Below are 20,479 nucleotides of genomic sequence, written 5' to 3' on the forward strand. Positions count from 1 at the left end.
ACTTCCCTTAGTTTACGCTCACTTTTGCTAGTGCAAATGTGTAATTGCTCAGGTTGATAAACACATTGAACAACACAGACAAGAAAACAGGTATCTCTGTACCATGATCCTAATGCTCTAGAGCATCCCTAGCAATAGATTCCAGCTCTTCACGTCCAGTACACAGATCCTACTGCCACATCACTCGCCTAGACCTTGAGCATGCACACAAGCTCATCTATTCAGTTTGAAACTTGAATTCTGCTTTCCATTTATGGCCAGAAACCTTTTTGTGTCTTACTTAGATTTTCCAGTGTTCAGGGAGTAGCGGCAGCATGCTTCTGTATCGATTTGGGACTTGCCAGTTGTGCACTGAGCACTTTCCCTGATTTCATCGGTTAGCACATCCCATCTACAAGATCTAAAATGCCCAGTCCCCAGGACAAATGTGTTGATTAGACTCTTGTGAGGAATGCATCAATAACAAACTAAATTCCTTTCTCCTGTAACACCTACTTTGGCTGTCTGAAAGGAGATATTTTATGCCCTGAGGAACCTCTAAAGTTACCCTGATCAGAACAGAGGCACAGTGTGTCTTTTATCAACAGTGCTATGACAGCCTTCTTAGGTTTGCACACAACATAGCATTTGCTACATGAGGAAGACCACACGGTATGTTACATCTCAGGGAAAGCACCTTTTTGCAGAAATGCTACCCATTTAAATTTTCAGAATTTTGAGACACAAGAAGAGGGTTTTCTCCCTGGCTACCACATCCTTGAGGCAAATGCATGAACTAGACACCAGAACCCCATAAAGACGCTGATGTCTCTGGCACGGTCTTAGATCATATCTATAAAAGCAAAGGAAAAACGTGATGTACATCAAGACTGTCAGGGCACAGACCTGAGACATTCCTGGATCTCCAAGAAATCAAGGCACCGATGCACCACATGCTTAACTCACCTTTCAAATCATTGTCCTAACTCTCTATCTCTCCTTCCCTGACTATTCCACAGAACAGAAGATACAATTCCAGATCCAGAAAAAACAGAAGTGATTTTGCCAACACGCATTTCTCAACGTATCATATCCTGATAATGCTTTCTCTCACTATTTTTACTTTGGGTGGCTGCAGCTAAGGCTCTTGGTGAGCTTTCTCACCTGGAATGTCAGCTTAGTAAGCAAGCAAACACTACCTCCTTGGCACTCAGTGACCTGCCTAGTGACACTGAGATTACCAGACATGTAACATTGCAAAACTGGGCAGCAATTGACTATTTGCTGCTTGTCCATGGACACAGCTGCCAGCACTTTGAAGGGATGTGCTGCTTCGACCTGTCTTCGAACTCAGTATCCATCCACACAAACATCCAGAAGCTGAGGGAGCAAGTTAAGGAAATAAAGGTTGAGATCTCAGACTGGATCAATGAACTTTTTGGACAATGGGGATTGACCAAGTGGGTTTTATCCTTTGTTAAAGGGATTTTTTGAGTTGTAATCATTGTTGTTATCATTCTACTTATGTTTCCCTGCTTAGTTAAGTGTCTGCAGAAATTCATTAGGGAAGTCTTCTTAGTAAGAAAAATCAGAGGAGTTGTGGAATGCCTGGATCCCCTCAGGGGAATTCCCAGGGTCCTGCCTTGGAAGGATGGACCATAGAGTCTTCCTTGCCTAGGCTGAAAGAAAGTCTTTCCTCATGGTGCTTGCACAGTGTGGTCTGCCCAGGATTCTCCTCTCCCCATTCCCCTGGTTCTCATGGTTTCGCCTTTGCCCACTTCCCTATTGGTTGTGGTATTCAGTGGCTAGCCCTGTTTTCCCTGTAGGTCACTGACCTTTGCCTTGCTCTTTGTACCACCCCCGTGCCCTCAGACCATTGGTCCCTGACCCCTATTTAGGCCAGTGCACAGCACATGGCAAGGTCTTTGTTCCTGATCTTCCTTCAGTGCCTGAAAAAAACCTCGCTGGAACTGATTCATACAAAGGCCCTTCGTGCCTCTCCTTGCTGAGCCTAGCTGTGGTGTGTGTGATGTGTGAGCTTGACTGCCTTGCCTGAATCCTCCCCAGCGGCTCTTCCACAGGAGATGCTTATGGAGCTATAGATAGCAGCTCTACCACCTAAAAGCACACTGCTACAGCTTTCTACTTCCTCTCTCACCAAACAGCCCCACCCCCACCACTTACCCAGCACTTTTCATTATGTAATTCCAAACTGAGACTTAAAATAACCTTAATTTTACTGTTGTTGAAGTAAGACGAATTTTATAGCATGTATCGTGCTAGGCACTTCATACTCAAGAGATCATAAGCTGTTCCGATCAGGGTAACTTTAGAGATTACTCAGGGCATAAAACATCTCCTTTTGGAAGCAAGATGCTCTCTTCAAATCCAAGCACCAAGGAGGACAACAGATGCAGCTCATTAAGTCATTCTTGTAGCCAGTATTCCTTATTATACCTTCAAATGACACAGTTCTTTGTGCAACAACTTGCCTACCAGCATATCTCCATCTGAATGATGATCCTAAATTGGATCCTTCTCCAAAGGCAAATTTTATATGCACTCTATGATGCAGCACACAGAATGCTGTGGTATGGACAGCCTTGATCTGGCATTTGATTGCAAATGTTTCATGCAATCCGAGGACTGGTGTTAATTCCTTCTGAAAGGCACAGATCCCTAGAAGAGCTATGTCAATATGCACAGCTGTCAAGAGAAAGAGGAAAGGCATGCCTGTAAGGCTATAACTAGAATAGGGCCTTATGACTTTTATGGGATTTTAAAGGCAAAAAAATTGCACACATTTTCCCGAAACCATAGCCGTAGTCATATCCTTGAACTGAGGAAACCTTTTCTCCTCTCAGGTAAAGGATTACCACAGAAAACACATAGACCCCTCTCCAGGATTTGACATTCAGTGCAGGCTGATGGGAGTAAATACTCAAATGCAACCTAACTTCTCTTCCCCTAGCATTCCCTGAGAGGAATGGGTGACAGAGAAGCCCGGATGTTACGATCACCAGCACTCTGACCTGACAGTGTCTCAGCTATTCACTTCTGTTTAAATGCAGCATCTCTAGCCACTGCTTTTCTGCAGAGCTCTCTCTCAAGCATGAAGAGCATCCTACACCTGATCCAAGCAGTGATGCTTGGCTACAGTGTAGGTAAAGCAGCACAGGCCTGTTTCTGTGACAGGCCACATGCCACTGCATCGGCTACAGACAGACACCAGGGGAGAAGTAAGGTCCAGGATCCTTAGAAATCGGCATTGTAGCTATCTCTATTGCTGTCATGCATGCTTGATAGCAGCCACTCCAGAATCTCACTCCCTGTATAGTCTAGGATATTTCACGTCATATACCACAGAGAACTTCCTTCATACTCATGTTTCTCTAGGACATCAAATCTCCAGACAGGCTGCAGGCAAGGCAAAGATGCAGCAACTGTAGCTGTGGCTTTGGGTGCACACCCAGCCAAGCTCAGACTCCCATCACACAGCATTTCAGGAACTGGATTGCCAGGGATTCTCTCCGAACCTTTGGCATGGATTTCCTGAAGACAGGACAGGCACTTATGGATATCAATACCTTAGCAGATGTGTTTGGCTGACAAGAGATGATACCTTCTTATCAACATGCATTCGTTAGCAACACACTCTACCTTAGCCTCAGGTCAAATCTTTGTTTGAGAAATCTTTCCAAACTCTGTCATAAAGGTTGCTCCTTTTTCCAGTCATCACAACCACAAATCTAGGGAGACAGTATTTTTGGGGGACACTATCAGCAGAAGAAACTTCAAGCCTGACATGGGAATAGATAGACCATTCAATAATTAATTGAAATAAATCAACTCAGGGACTGCCTTTTCTTTTAAATTAAACATCAACTCAGAACAAACTGCCTGACAACTGCAAGATCACAGAACTTTCAGAAAGAAAGGATAAGCTCTGAATAAAAATATTAGTTACTTCAGACATTGTGCTTTTCTATTCAGATGTGAGCTTACTTTCTCATATTGAAATCATAGGGTCTTATTTCATATGGACACCTGCTTTTGCCTAATCCTCTACTAACTCAAGGAGCACATAGCATGCAGAAAAGTTTCAGGGTCACATTTCAACTACCCTTACACTGCGTGCCCAAAGTTCAAGAGTTAGGGTACGCCAGTAAATATGGAATAACTTATAAAAAGCTGGTTTATTTTCTGTCTCTCAGCAGAGCATTCCACTGAGTTATGTAAATTCCCTCTCTCTAGGATTAAGCTACGTTAAATGCAATCAGAGGGATTTAATCACATTAGTCAGGCTAAACAGATAGCCATCTGATGTTCTTCTATTCATCAGACAACAAAACTAACAAACATGAAGCAGTAAATATTTTGAGGCTGGCTCTATCATAACATAAGCCAAACTTCAGAAACAGCAGATACAAAATAGAACTCACTCAGTAAATATAAACAGAATCTTTAAAAACGCTCCAACAAGATGCCTTTGGATTTTCACTTATCAAGTAAAGTGCAAATGCAACACCTGAGCAATAAAAAAATCCCCCACACATAAAACTACCTGCTTGAATACAGTCAACATAACCTAATGCCATGGAGGTTTGTGGGGAGACCTTCTCTATCCACATTAGGACAAGATGACTGGAAACTAAATACCCACATCTCAAAACACTGAACATCTTCACAGGTATATCAGGCATCTTCTACTAGCTCAGTCACATGAATATTCAGAACACTTGCTCTATCATTATAATCAATTAAACTCTATTTTCAAAAGTGCCTTTAGCATCTTTAAGAGCTCCTCATGTTTCCTTTATAATAAGATGGAGCAGATATAACAGATTATCAGTTGCACCAAGCACCAATTAGGCAAAGGATATCTTGTAATTGCAATGGCTCATAAACCTACTGCCACTTACTGCAGCTAAGCCACCCAGTATCATCCATTAAATATCTCACTTGTTATGGCTAATCTGGAAAAGAAGGGAGAACAAGATCTAGTCCTAAATGCAGGAAGAAACAAGCCAATGCACTGTAAACTTAATAGTTTAAATTAAAAATGCTCATCACTGCTGTATAAAGAGCAAGAAATTATTTGGACTAATTTGATTTTCTGAGAAATTTCTCAACTTACAATGAATAGGTTCACACTAATGAGAAATAACAGCTCCCAGCCCTTCTGTAAGGTACTGAAAACTTCCAAAGAACTGTTTCCATGTCACTTCCTGTGTCTTTCTTCAGAAATGCTTTAAGAAAAGAAAAATAGGAACACTTGCATGAAAAAAGGATCTTTGCATCCAACAGCCTCATCTTCCCCCATTGATTAATCTTTTCTGAGGGCCCAAAACAGGAGCTGCCAATAGAAAAGGAAAGCATACAATCAACTTAACTGGGCACAAGAGTGACTTTTACCGCAAAATGAGAAAAAAAGACCTGCTATACAAATCCAAGAAATGTGCATTTGATCTGCACAAAGATATGTGTTGACTAGTCAAATCATCACAAATTAAAAACATATGGCCCCATACCTCACAATATATTACAGACTGCACAGCCAACGAGTAAGATATTGATCCTGATAGTGAAAATACATGGGAAATAGAGCTGTATAATGCCAGTACAAGGGGTTCAAATAGTCCAAAGGCTATTGCTCTTGTACAACATCACCACTAACCACTTCCCTACATGACAGAAGAGGAAGGACATTACCAAGAATAGCAATTAAAGGCTCACAGGCATCCTATAGTGTCTCATTTTGACTACTCGTTAAAAAAAAAATCAGAGAAGCACGGAAGGAAAGAAAGAGGCTGCAGAAAGATGTAGCTCTGTAGCCCTCCTGTGACACCAAGAAGTCCAAATCTGATTGAGGAAAAAAGTCCATAACCAAGCTGATGAACTGTTTTTAAGTAGAGTAACACCGTATCATATTTTGGCCATCTCAGCCACATACAGAGATGACAGCTTTCACATTGCCAAGAGGAGCAATACACACTCCGACTCCCATTGCTCTTATTTTTTCATCTTCTCACATGACAGTACAAAACCTCTATATTTAAAAGCAAGGTACAGAGCAGTATTTTTAGCTATAAAGGCACATGCAGGAAAATGCAATACTTCAATGGCACTTGCTGCTGCCTGCCTAAGCATCTTCTGAAACCGAGTTTTCCATGCCAAAGGACATTTTTCCAGGACATTTCTGTTTCATAGCAGCTATAATATATATGTGAACTGCCATAGGATTGGAGCTCACATGTGCTGAAACTGTCTTTTCTTACCAGCCATTATTCTCTGGGCTTCGTATGGTTCCATATAGCCAGTGTTCTCCCCTTTTCCCATTCTGTTCAACTCACTTTTGGCATCAAACGGGTCTGAGTAGTCATCAGCTATCAGCACCTGAAAGACAGGAAGGTAAATGTTACTGAAGTCATCAGTCAGATGTGCAAAGCAGAAGGAAATTATATCCTATCAGCAAATAAAAACAGCTTCACATGGCTGCATCCTATGCCGTCTTCAAAGTACAGTCTTGGTTCAGAGGATAAATACACAACTGCCATAGATCAGTTACTAAATGGTACTGAAATAGAAGTAGGCTCCTATTCATACCAGAAACCTCAAAAAGGCAGACCCCGTGGCAAAAGACTTCTGACTAGAACAAGTAATGGAATAATTGGGATGGACAAATTAGAAAGAGCTAACCAGTCAGTAAATTCAATCCAGTGCAAATCTTATCAGAGAAATCTGCTAATATTCAGGAAAAAAACCCCACTCTTTATCTTGCACATACTGCATCTCCTCTCCTTTCAAGGTTTATGAGCTACCGAAAATATTGCTAGAAACTTTAAAAAGAAGAATTCCAAATATTCTACTCTACTGTTTTCATTGCATTAATAAGGAGCTTTTTTATTTTTAGTCTCACATAAAAAAAGAAGAAACAAAAATATCTTCTTGGCTAAAGTTAAATCCTCAAACCCATCTGTGCCATTCCTTCTCCCAAAGGAAGGTTATTTTTACTTATATTTTGTGAACTGAGACAAAAGACAGTAAAAAGAATTTATCTGTCAGAACATGTTTTCTTCCTCCACTAAGAGGCTAAAAAAAATCTGAGGATTAGAAAATCTCACAATTGACCTTACATTACTGTGCTTTCATGACCACTGCAAAATCATTGTATGCTGTGTAGGTCTCATATATAGGTTTTTAAATCAGTCAATGGAAGTCACAGGAATCATTCCTCCCTATAATTGAAGTGGTAGAGCTAATCTTTGTTTCTAGGGTGTAACAAGGGGACTGGGGCAAAGGCAGAAATCCTCATATGAGAATTATTGCAGAGCAAAGAGATGTAATCTACAGCAGGCAAAAGAGTCTGAAGCAAACAAAGCAGGCAGAGGCAGGCTTCAACATCAGAATCCCTCTGAAATCACAGGATTATTCAGGTGGTAAAGAACCACAAGAGATCACCCTGTCCAACTCATCACTCAAAGCAGGGCAAGCCTAAAGGGTTCTGCCCTGAAGGCTTACTTTATTTACAAGTGATTTTTCAACTGAGTTACTTTATATTTATAAGACTAGCACTAGTAAGACTTACAGCACAGTGCTTTTCCAACAGTTTCAATCTTTTCAACAAAGAACCAGGAGTACAGTGCCAGCTAAGAGACTGAAGTTGCATCTGCTTCTGTCTCCTGCTGCCAGCATACCCCACCAGTCAGAGAAGAAAAACAGGACACACAAGTATTCACAGATCAAACACCTGCACAAGTGCCATGGAATAAATGAACACTCTATTAGGAAAGTCAGAGATCGCCTTTAAGATTAGGAAACAAAACATCTAACACACTTCAGAGTCATTACTCAAGCCCTGTAACACTGGCACACTGCAATTTTATACTACTTATTTTGCTTATTTTTCTACCAAGACTGACATTTTAATTTTTGTTGTTGTTGCTTTTATTTTCCTCCACTCAGAGTTTAAAGTGACTGGAAGCTTTTTTTTCCACCAGAAACCACTAGACTGACATGGATTGTAGAGAGAGGGAAATGTAATTCTTTCTTTCACTTGGTGTCCAAAATTACTCCCTCATTATTTCAAAAAACAGTTAACACAAAGGGAAAAAGTCCCCTCCCCCCATCTGGCAACATATGCCCAAGCAGCAAATCAAGAGACAGCAGCTGCATACACTTGAGACAAAGACGACAATGTGTAACAGGCAACAGTAATTCCTCCTAGTCACAAGGGCAGTTTTATTTCCAAAAGTGCAGCAGTTGAAATGCCATCCCTGTTGTCTTCTGCTCTGGCCCTGTCAAGAGCTGCTGGGTGGTAGCATGTGCTCTGTGCTGCTCTCCTTGGCAAATGTTGACACACAACCCTGGCCAACCCTTTGGATAACTGTACTAGAACACGAAACAGAAAGCGGACTTGGCACAGCTATTTGACATTTCTTCATCTCCATTTGCCCAAAGTATACTAGGAGGAAATCTATACATGAAAGATGCTGTCAAACAAGACCACCACCCAAAAAAGCCACACAAAAAACTCCAGACTAAACAACACCCCCACAACAAATCCCAAACGCACTTTTCAGCAGTCAGGCAAGCAGAAAGAGCAGCCTGCTTCACCTTTCCTGGAACTGTGTATCTTATTATAAGTGGATTTACAATGCTGAGCTGTCAGAGAACTCCCCAGCTGACTGTTACTGTTTCCATATATACTAAAATTCAGTCATTTTCAGCATAGATGAGCAGCTGGCCAGTGCCACAATTTGAATTCTTCTATACTTGCTAACAGCTATAAATTCTCCACTTCTAGGAAGTCTCGAGTATTTCTACTTCTTTCAAAAAAAATTAAAAACAAAAAACAACAACAACAACAAAAACCAACAAAAAACCCAAAACAAACAAAAAACCTCACAAAACAAACAAACAAACACCCACAACCAAAAAACCCACCAAACCCAGCACCTGAAAACCTCAAATAGGTATGATTGTTGGTTCTGTTATAACATACTTACTGTAAATATCTGAACTCCCATTGACAATCCTGTTTCACAGGATTATTTTTGCTGTTTTCAGACATCTCAACCAGAGAAAGAGTTCCTACTCTGCAAATCTTTTTGCCATCTACAGATAAGCTACTTTTACCTTAATGAGCTCACCTTCCCAGCCTCTATGCTTGGTTAGACAAAGTACAGACAAAAACTTTTGATGAAATAGGAGGTTCTGAGTACATGAATTTTCTGGTCATGCACACAATAAACAAAACACTTGCTTCATGGCAGATGGTATTAATACACTGTCCTCATACCCCTTCCATGCTATGCTCAGAAAGAAAAAGTTTGCCAATGTTACACACAAGTTCTCTTCACAAATATCACAGGTACATGCCTTGCATGTGCAGTGGGGATTCTGCAGACCATGATCCTGATCACCTCCATGCCACACGGGGAAGACCCACTGAGAAAACACCAGGCTGTCACCTCTTCCCCATAGGCGTGCAGGAGCAGGTCTCTCTGTGTGATAACCAATGTGCCCCTGTGCTCACCAGAGCTCGTTAACCTTCCAGAAAGAAGTATTTGCTGTGCATTTTGTTTGGTTATATTTCTCCCAACAATTTTTCAACCATTGCACAGCAAACTGCTCTCAGTCAGGCATTTGTTTTCTACAGTCCAGAGGCCAAGGCCAATGCAGAAGATCCCAGGTTAGGGCCTGCATGCAGTGCCCCTTCCACAGCTTTGATATAGTGCACTTTCAAGGCAAATGGCTAAACTCGCTCAACTGGTCTCCAAACTGATCTTGCATGTTACTTACTGGCAGACACTGGACATGAAGTAGAAGACAATGGACAGCATCCATTATCTACCAAAGCATCCCTCCTAGAAGTCTCAGCTAGTCAGGTTATCCAGGATCTAATGCTGTACTTGCCACATCTACCCCTGGGTACAATCAGAGGAATGGCAACATGTTGAAATTTTATAAGCACAGCTAAAGGCATTCATACACAGAGGCTGACCTTTGCAGCAGGACACATTGAATTTGGCTTCCTGCTCTGCCAAATCCAGCCACCTTCCACACAGGTCCTATCTGCCAAAATGAAAACACAGCTGTCAGGAATCCCCAAAAGGCAGTCATTCAGATGCCAAATTAATGGCATTAATTAATGTCTAAACCACCTGCATTTACCAGGGTTATTGTCAAAGACTTGTGGCTTATCTCTTGACAGAATGCAAGATCTACATTCTGAGTGTGGATAGTGAGCTCCTACAACTACTGATTCCTGCTCTTTTCAAGTTCTCTGGCATCCCATACATATATAATACTATTTTCTATTTTTGTACATGTAGTAGTAGTATTTTGAGGCATCAGTTACATCAAGCAAAAGGAACTTTAACACATAAATAGAAGTGCAGTTATCAAAAGAAGTCAAGAACGATTTAGAGAACACTCGCAGTGGCTCTTCCTAGCAGGTTGCAAGTTAAAAGTCAGAAGACAGAGAAAAAGAGTACAGCTCAGTTACCAGACAAGCAGACAAACTAAAAATCATAGCTCTAGCTAAAAAGTTAATCAGCAGATACAAGATCAAAAACCCAGTAATCACTCCATCCCCCAGAAAATGAAATACCAGCTGAGATTGCGGTTGGTTCATCCCTCTATTATATATTAACTAAGTTGCAAGCTTCACTGCTGATGCATAGTCTTTGTTCTTCTACAGTCTTAAAAAAGGTCTGACAAATATTATCATATTAAATACAAGTTTAAATAGGTATTTGCATATAAAAAAGCATGATTTGCATATGCAGCCACAGGAAGAAACCAAAGAACACACCTTACTGCATAATTTCACAGGTATCTCTATCTGACTAAACTCAACATTTTAAAGGGAATGAAAGAGAAGGAAACAAATGAGAACTCATCACACTGAAAAAATAGAGATAATCCTTTTTTGAATTGAAAGGAAATGCAGAAGATCAAGCTGTCTTTAAAACAGCAACATCAGCACAGAACTGTGAGCTATTTCACCAATTTAGTGACTATTGTGATTAAGGACACACTATTCTAGAAGAATACAAGAGGAATTATAACAAACAACATGTAGCAAAAATGTAAAAGACTTCTTCTCACAAGGTCTTTGGGGAATTTACTAGGGGAAATTTATTTAAAAGATTAATTTTTAATAAATAAAATATATTACTATATTATCAGTGCTTAGATAACAGAATGTTTTGGGTTGGAAGGCATTGTCAAGATCCTCTAGTTCCAACCACCTTGCCATGGGCAGGCACATACTTAAATAACTGTATAAAGGCAGACCATATATTCCTCTTCCAACTTTTGGGAGTTGCAATTAAGTCCGCCAATATCACAAATGAGAGCATGTGTCTGTCAGCAAAGATACAGAAGACAAGGGCACTTAAAAACTGCAAATATGTCTCTGAGAACATCACAGTTAACACATTTAACACAACGTAATGAAAATTTTTCATCCTCTCTGAGATTTGTGTTCACGGAAGACCAGTCTCTAGCTACAGTAAAAGGCACTCTATTATCACAGAAAGGCCTGGTTTGGAAAGGACCTTAAAGATCATCTTGTTCCAACCCCTCTGCTATGGACAGGGACACCTTTAGATAGACCAGGTCACTCAGGGTCCCATCCAGCCTGGCCTTGTACACTTCCAGGGATGAGGCATCCATAACTTCTCTGGGCAACCCATGCCTCACCACCTTCACAGTAAAGACCATCTTCCTAAAATGTAATGTAAATCAACTCTCATTTCAAAGCCATTCTCCCTTGCCCTGTCACTACATGCCCTTGTAAAAAGTCCCTCTCCAGATTTCCTGTTGGCTCCCTTCAGATACTGGAAGGCTCCATTTAGGGGACCCCAAAGCCTTCTCTTTTCCAAGCTGAACAATCCCAGTTCTCTCAGCCTTTCCTTATATGAGAGGTGTTCTATCCATCTAATCATCATAGTGGCCAACAATAATTAACAATATTATATGTAGGGAGTTGTGTTGTTATTTTTTTGGTTGCTCTTGTGTTGTATTGGTTGGTTTTTTTGTGGGGGTATATTAGAGGTTTTTTTACAACGTGGTATTTTTAACAAATGCCAAATTTCTTTATTTGACCCCAAGCAACCTCCAGGTCTCACATTCCAAAAACGCCCTAAGTGGATATTTCCTAAGAAATATTTTCATACAATATTCAGGCAACTATACATCAGGAGCATCTCTAATGCTGAAGCCTGGACAAAGTTCAGCCTGCATACAGCAAGACTGTGAAGTCTGGTCTTGATTTGTTTTCCATATTAATAGAGACTTCCACCTAGGTTTTCTTCCATGAAGCACTGAATTCTAGAACCTGTTGGATAATCCTCCCTGTAGCCTAAGTACCATTCTTTATTCAAATAAATTTCACAGCCTTATAAAACTTACTAACAGAGCGATCTGTACATGGTCAAAGTCCTGAAATTATCAGGAAAAATAAATCAAGAACTGTTACTATCTTGCTAACAAGTCAGAAATTTAGAGTATGATTCTAGAGGACTACCGTACAGATGAAGTGTGTTTAGAGCCTTTCTTCCTAGTCCTAAATTCAAGTATTGGAAAGACCAACACTAGTTCTGCCCCTTGAAGGAATCATAGACCTCGTTCATAGCGTTGACCTCTAGAGACTGACATGTCTCATTTAAAAGGTAATTGAAACACAGATTGGGAAATGTAGTGCCTAAATTTCTCGGAGAGTTGTGAACTGATAGGGGTGAAGTGCTGGGGAAAAAAAAAAAGTGCCAGTATTTAATAACAGGATTTCAAGAGCTGCACCCCCACATACAAGGTTCAGTGCTCAGTGAAGGTGAATTGCTCTTCAGTTTTTACAGTGTCCACACACTCCCAGGGACAGAACTGAACTGCTAACAAGCTGATACAAATAACTTGCCTTCTTGCCCCTCCACTTCTGTCCTCTATTCCCAGGTTAGTAATTGAAGTCCCCTGCTATCCCACACGTGTCACTGCTTTGCACAGGGCAATGCAGACCACTCTTCACACAGCAGGCAATGCAGCATTTCCAACTCCTGCTCAAAGTTTAAAAAATGCAGCTGTACCTGCTTCCTCCCAAGAAAGAAACAGGTGCTCCCTTGACCCATCCACTCAAGTATTCAAAATTTGAAAATACACCTTCAAGGATATTTCAGTAGATCTGAGTCATTGAAGGAAGGACAGGCAGAACAATTAACAGATATTGTTCCCTTCAGAAAACAAAGTTTAAAAAAAATTTTTAAAAATTGTATCCCATGTAATGTCATTAGCAGAATATGTTTTGTAAAACAATTTTCCACACTTCCTGGACAATGCACAACTACTGCAAAACCACACCTTATGTCTGTTTCCTTGTAAATAGACTGTCTAACAGTAACATATACAACAACAATGACCTATCCAGGAAGATTGCACCACAGTCCTTTCCTATCTCTTGTTAGAATACACCATTATGCTGTTTCAACTGCTCAGTCTCATATCACTTTTTCCACTTCCAAACAGTGCCTAGCATACTGTTAGTTAAGGATACAACCACACTGACACTGACAGGGCAAAGGAGTAAAAAGTCAAACCATATTCTTTGTCACCAGGTAGTGGTCAGCACAAGCAAGGACATACACAAAGATGTTTAGAGACACAAACATCTCTCCTATCCCATTTTCAGTGAGTCTGGGGAGCAAAGAATCTTGTAAAAACAGACAATTCATTCTTAGGGACATGGAGTGACTCTTGGAGATGGTGCTGTAGAGGGCACAGTGATCCTTGTGGGTCCCTTCCAGCTCAGCATTTTCTGTGGTTCTGTGAATTAAACCACTCTTCTGCTCAAAGCAGGGGTAATACCAAAGGTAGACCAAGTTGTCCAGGATCTTGCCCACAAGTTTTGAAAGTCTCCAGAGTTAGAATGTCCACAACCCCTTTCTCAGCAATACATAATTTATGTTTATAAATACCAAATAACATATAAGTTATATAAGTACCAAATAACAGTGGTAACTATATATTATATATTTATCATATTTTGTCTATCTACATGTTTGTATACACATATAATGTAGATTTCAGAACTTTGCAAATAATTTCAACATATGTAATGAGAAAACCTAAATTCACTTAAATAAACTTGTAGACTATTGAAGCAACAGTCTGAGATCAGCAGATGTGTACACCAGAGAGATGTAAGACTAAACACAAAGCAAGCAATTGGTAACAAAACAGCAAACCGTAAGTAAGAAGAGCACAGTGTAGCTGTTTGTCCAGACTGTCATGTGAGGGATAGGGAGTTTGGATTGGAAGCGTGTAACTGCCTAAGGATTTATTTGTTCAGAGTCCCTCTCTTGAGCCACTAATAGATACCATAACAGACCTGTGCCAACAAACCTATCTAATTGAGAAGAGAATTATGTCAAAAATTTCTTTAACACCCGTGGAAATGGATCTTGCAGCTTGCAGTGTCTTCACATTCAATATACCGAACTGTTGCATTGCTCTGTCTCCACTGAACAGAGGCAGTGCAGAATGCTGCTCATTATGAAATAAATTTCTTTTAAAGGAAAATATGCTACAAATCCAGCTTTTTAATCTTAAGGACTTCCTGTGAAGTATGATACAGCTTGTTTTTGGGAAGTATCCCAGGTTCTTCAGCTGCAAAACCAGGCAGAGAAATGGTTAGGTTCAAATACATAATAGGTAGATAGAATATATATCTGAAGTATCCTTTCACACAGACACTTCCCACTCAGTTATTACTTCATGGATTTACACACACCACAATGCCAGATAGAGGACAATCACTCAGGAAGACTTCAGCTTATTTCTTTTGATCTCCATTCACAAGTGGTTTGCCTATTGAGTTGGTCTTAAACCAAGTCTCGCGTTTATTCTTACACAAATACAGGAGATGCCAGATTGATCCAGAATACAACCACATGTTGTTTCAACTTGCCCACACTCCCTAGCTTCTCTGTGGCAAGCAAGTAAGTTAGGTTCTCACAAGCCAGCACTAAAGATGGAAGCCCATAATTTCTTTAATCCACCATACTGGAGGAACTGAACTGCTTCAGCCATGAATTCTAACACACCCTGTTCTCCTTTGTCTGAAGGTAAACATCACAGTAAAGTCCCCAAACCCACTTAATTGTATTGCCTAAATAACAACAACAACAAAAAAATCCACCCAACAATTTGAATTCAAAGACATCTGGAAATGATGACTCTCACTGGGCATCTGCTGTAGAGGTTAGTCACCTCACTATTAAAAGGTGCATGGCAATTTGAGTTTGTCTGCTTCAGCTTTGGTTGGTATTTCTACTGCTACACATCAAAACTTCCAGAATCCCAGATACTTTACTTCTCTGTGGTTACTTTACCAGCCTTTGTCTAAAATCTCGCAAAATATAATCATGCCTGCCACTGCGTTAAATCTGCATCCCCTTTATTCCCTGAATCAGCTAGCTTATACTTCTTCTTTTCCTCTGGGAATTTCAGCTAACCAATCTGCCACTACCCGTACTTTGCCATTTGCCCTTTATAAGTAACCACACCAAACAAGCACTTTCCTGAATCTCTTTCCCATTCCAGTAACTCTTTCAAGTTACACACAATTGTGACACACAATTGAGCTTTTCAGCCAGCTCTTTACTGATGACAAAACACAGGAGATATAAAATCGCTCAGTGAATTTCTTGAACCTGTACTTCTTACTTCTCCATCAACACATAAAGGAAAACAGCACCCTATCTTTGTAAATAAAATCAGAAGAGAAAAAAAACCAAAACAAAACACTGAAACAGCAATAATGGAATGAAACACAAACATTTAACAGGCATTACTGGATCCTTAAACCCTAACATACCTCTGTGAAGACAGAACTATACAGCACTTAGTTATTTTTTGTTTCATTCCTAAAGCATTTGCTAGCTTATGCTCTGTTACACACAGATTTTTTAAAATGTTTTTAGCATGTCTGTGAATTCTTCTGAACAGCAGACCTCTAGCTTCAGGGGGGTTTATTCCATCTTTACTGTCTTCCTTATTATATCTTTCTTAGAGAAGTTTATTTTCACTTGCTTTGTTCGCTACTAACTACAGACACTCAGTTAACTAAATTCCTTCTTTTTCTTCCTCAGTGAATCACAGGTGTAGAAGAGGAGCAGTTCCCTGGTAGTCCACTCTGATCCCTCTTCTCCTGTCAAACTCTACATGGCTGTGAAATGGGAGATATTTCACATCCATTGCTGGGATGAAATAACACAATCGAACAAAAGGCAAGCTGTGTTGCCTATCACACACAAATGCTGTTGCAGGCAGGCACAGTTGGCTTTCTGAGGCTCAGGGACAATTTTATTTCTCAGATATAATCAGAATTCCTGCTTTTCACATATAGTTCTCCCTCTCAATAATTGGAAAAAAACCCCAAATATGACTGAGAATTTTTGTCTACAAGTTTCAGAACCTGCAGCAAGGGCTTGGGAGCAGCATACGGATTTATGACCATTACAAAGCAGCAGGTTACCTAGCAACAAATATGTGTTTTCTGATTTGAAATTTGCTTCAGTAGGGTCTAAAATTGAACATTAATTTTTAAAAAAGAAAAAGAAAGAAACGTTTTGCCTCAAGCAGCTGTTTTTGCTGAAAGGTGTTTTCTAAAAGAAGATACCCGGTATCAATGCAGGAAATTTAAAGAAGACTGGATAGATTGTAACATATACTATACAACATAGTGAGATGCTAACTTTTAATCAATCACTTCCATAAAAGAAGATGCTTCCAGTCAGGAATCTACAAAGACAACAGAATAAATCCTAGACTTTTCACCCTATAGCATCACTGTCTAAGCAGATTTCTTTGGAATTCCAACCTGGGCAGATATAATTTATCAAGTTGTCACAGAAGTGTTGCAATGCAATCATGTTACAGATTTAAACATGTACACACAGATCATTTCAACTGATAACATTCAGCACATGCTTGAAATTTTTGTGATGTGACTATTATCTTGGAGTTGAAAATGCCAATTAACAAAGTAGACAAATATTTATTTCCAATACATGAGAAAAATTGAACTATACTCACAAGACCAACACAGGTGGGAGGATGTGCTGTGCTTAAAAACAATTAATGCTATTCCCTCTAACTTGAGTTCCCAAGTCCAGCACTTCTGTCTAGAATGTTTTTTTTTTAAATTTGAAGAGAATGACCAGGAAAAGACAGGACAACATTTGCAACTGGGCTAGTATCAATGGAGTTTGCTTCGAACATGCCAGTTGGAAACACAGTATCATGGAATTTGCCATGCCATTGTAACACAGGACTTTGAACCGCCTCACCTTTGACACTGAACTAGGAGGCAAAAAGCTTATAAATAAGCAAATGACAAACTGTCTGCGTAAAAACAGTTTAATTTTTATATGTGACTGCCCTGTACCACATGCAGTGGGGCTGAGGCTTCAAGTTAGGGTCACAAGCACAAGGCTTTTCAAGGCCCTCTAGCGCTCCCCAAGCACCCCTCTAACACTTACATCCTGTTCTGTAAGGGCATACCAAGAGCCCTGGTACCCATCAGGAGGCTGGCAGTGAACTGTGCCTCAAAGCAGGGCTAGACACACCGGTGAATCTGCCCCACCAGAAGAAAGGTGAGCTTGAAAGCTGAAAGGACAGAGCACCATCACTTCACGTGCTACTCCCGCACACGCCCTGCATGCCCTGAGATACCAAAAAGGGCCAGGCCACCCAATGAAGGATGGCTGAGAAGAGCGGCAACTCCAGATGTACAGTAGCTGGTCCCCTCGCCAAAAACCCCTCCAGGGGCTGACGTGGCCCCAGCCCTAGTACCTAACCTACAGGTGCGGGAGCAGGAGCACAACACTTACTTTATCTTTCATGGCAGAGGAGGCAGCACCCGACGGCTGCTTGGAGCCCTTGCCGAGCTTCTTGCCCGCGCCGTCGCTGCCTCCAGCGCCGCTCTCCACCTTGATCAGCCGGTGCTTGGGGGAGATGTACTTCACGTCGGGTGGCGTCGCCGGGCGGCGCTCGCTGTGGCTGCGGAAGAGGTGCGGGGAGCCGGTGGTGGGAGGCGTGGCGCAGCACGACGAGGAGGAGGAGGAGGAGGAAGCCTTGAGGGCTGCCTCGCCCAGGTCCTCGGGCGCCGAGTAGTCCGGCCGGCACATGGCGCGCAGCTTGCGCAGGGACGAGCCGGGCCCGCTGTAGGGGTCCTCGAAGTCGCGGTCCTTCTGGGCGCGGTAGGCGCGGAGCAGGTCGCTGGTGTCGTCGCGCGGACGGCGGCGCGAAAAGCCGGGCGAGGTGTGGTGGTGGTGGAGGTGGAGGTGCGGCGGCCCCTCGGGGCGGGGCGCGCTGCCGGCACCGTTCCGCTTCTCCCGGTAGTCGGGCCGCGGGGGCTGCGGAGGGCTCTTGGTCTTGCTATTGCCCAGGCTGAAGTACTTGTTCAGCCATTTGGCCATCGTCTCTCCGGGTCGCGGCCTCAGCACCGCTGCGCGCTGCCCCAGGCGCCCCGCGCCCCAGCGCCGCTCGCATGGAGGAGCGGGTCGGCGGGGCGGGCCGGGCGCCCCGCTCCGCGCTCTCGCCGCTCTCCCGCTGCCAGCGGCTGGAAGGGCCCCGCCGAGCCCCGCGCCTTCCCGGCGGGACGGAGCCGCTCCCGGCCCCAGCCAGGCGCTCGCCGGAGCTCCGCGCCCGCCCCCGCGGCTCCGGGTCTGCCGCGACCGCTGCTCCGCGCTGGCAGCGCAGCCCAGCCTGACCTCAGCACGCACCGGAGAGGCGGGGGACGCATCTGCATGCGGGGCCCGCCCACCGCCGCGGCCGGGCGGGGCCGCGCCAGGTGCCGGCGGGGCGGGGCGGAGGGCCGGCCCTGCGCGGGGCCGTGCCGGTGCCGGTGCCCATACAGATGCCGGTAGAGATGCCGGTGTAGGTGTAGGTGTAGGTGTAGCCGTAGGTGTAGTCGTGCCTCGCTTTCCGGCGCGACGGGACCCGCCGGGGCTTCCCCGCTGCGCCTTCGAACGGGCGGGGGAGCGGAGCTGCCGCCGCGAGGAGGACGGAGATGCCTTCCTGTTTCTTTCCTAGGTGCCTCCGCCTGTCGTCTGGAGTGGCCATGGTACCTGCAGCCACCACCTGCACAGTTTGAATTCTGAATTCTCTACTACCACTACCTGAGTATCCCCCGTCCCTTCCAGTGGGAGGGTTCCAGATGGCGCTTGACAAGGAACCAAGCCCTGTTTTTGGCTAGGGCTGATGCTAAAAAAACAGGATGTTGCATATTTTTTGGTAGGTATCTTTCCCATGTGTGTTCCTAGGTAAGGGCTACGGTAAATCATTAAATAAAATGCAGAGGTGATACTTGTGTGAATCATTCTGCTCATCTTTTGTGTTGCCAGAAGAATTTGTCATCTGGGCCACCACAGTCGCAACCACTTAGTATTGCTCTTTTAATCTTTCTCCATCTGCCCAAAGGTAAACATAAACTACAGCAAGTTTTCCCAAGCTCTCTCTGCCCAGCTGTGATAGTCACACCTGTATCTTTAGTCCTTATCCCAGTGGTGTGATTTTAGGGAATGCTGGAGGTATTGAATGGATGTTTGAGTGGGGATAGGAATACCTGCATGCTGATCTCTCCAGGCCCATCTCTGGCCTCTGCCACAATCAAAAAGTTAAACGAACAGAAGAACTACTCAAATGATAGCTTGACCTGTCGTGCTTCAGCTGTGCATTATGATCAGTGACAGGAGAGATTTGTTGCAATTTTGTTCTGTCTACACTGCATAGTGGAATGCAGTTTCAAATGAAGAGTTAGAAAACACCTCGCTACTGCATTTTGAGAAATCTTCCCCTAATCAGAATTCAGACCTATCAATAAAAGAAACAAAGAGTTTTCATTCCCCCAATGCAAATCTGTGACGGAGTCTTCCAGAGCTGTACTTTCGTGTGAAACATCATTTCCCTGCTGCTTTATCAAGTCCATCAATGCAGAGAGGTGAGCAAGAAGGGGAACCCTTTTCATATAGTTCAAAGATCTGCACCAGAACATTGCAGTTTCACTACAAGCTGTGGACAGGTTCCTAATACAATGTGCTGGTTTTGGCTGGGGTACAGTTAATTTTCTTCAAAATAGCTATTACGGGGCTCTTTGTGCTGCAAATAGCATTATTAATACAGGGGGTTTTTTTGTTACTGATGAGCAGTGCTTACACAGAGCCAAGGCCTTGTCTTCTCACACCGCCCCTGCAGTGAGCAAACTGGGGATGCACAAAAGCTTGGGATGGCACAAGCCAGGAAAGATGACCTCAACCAACCAGACGGAGATTCCATGCTCATGCTCAGTATATAAAACTGGGGGGAGAAGAAGGAAACGGGGGATGTTCAGAGTGCTAATGTCTGTCTTCCCTAACATGTTTTCTGCACAGAAGTGTGGCCAAAATGTGGACTTGAGATGCAACCCTGTTTTGAAGATGAGAAAGGCAATGCCATG

The 20,479-nt window shown here is 42.7% G+C and overlaps 1 protein-coding gene across 1 annotated transcript in view; it reads right to left on the reverse strand.

The window, feature by feature from the left end:
• SHB (SH2 domain containing adaptor protein B) overlaps positions 1 to 18,527 on the reverse strand; it is a 57,696-nt gene extending 39,169 nt beyond the window's left edge. The window contains exons 1-2 of the mRNA XM_063422896.1: positions 17,874 to 18,527; positions 6,258 to 6,375 (exon numbers count right to left, since the gene is read on the reverse strand). Coding sequence (XP_063278966.1) covers positions 6,258 to 6,375; positions 17,874 to 18,461 — 706 coding nt within the window. The 5' untranslated portion in view covers positions 18,462 to 18,527. The remainder of the gene's footprint in view (positions 1 to 6,257; positions 6,376 to 17,873) is intronic.
• Positions 18,528 to 20,479: the final 1,952 nt, after the last annotated feature.

The sequence above is a fragment of the Prinia subflava genome, chromosome Z (assembly GCF_021018805.1).
Source record: "Prinia subflava isolate CZ2003 ecotype Zambia chromosome Z, Cam_Psub_1.2, whole genome shotgun sequence".
Classification (NCBI taxonomy): Eukaryota; Metazoa; Chordata; class Aves; order Passeriformes; family Cisticolidae; genus Prinia; species Prinia subflava.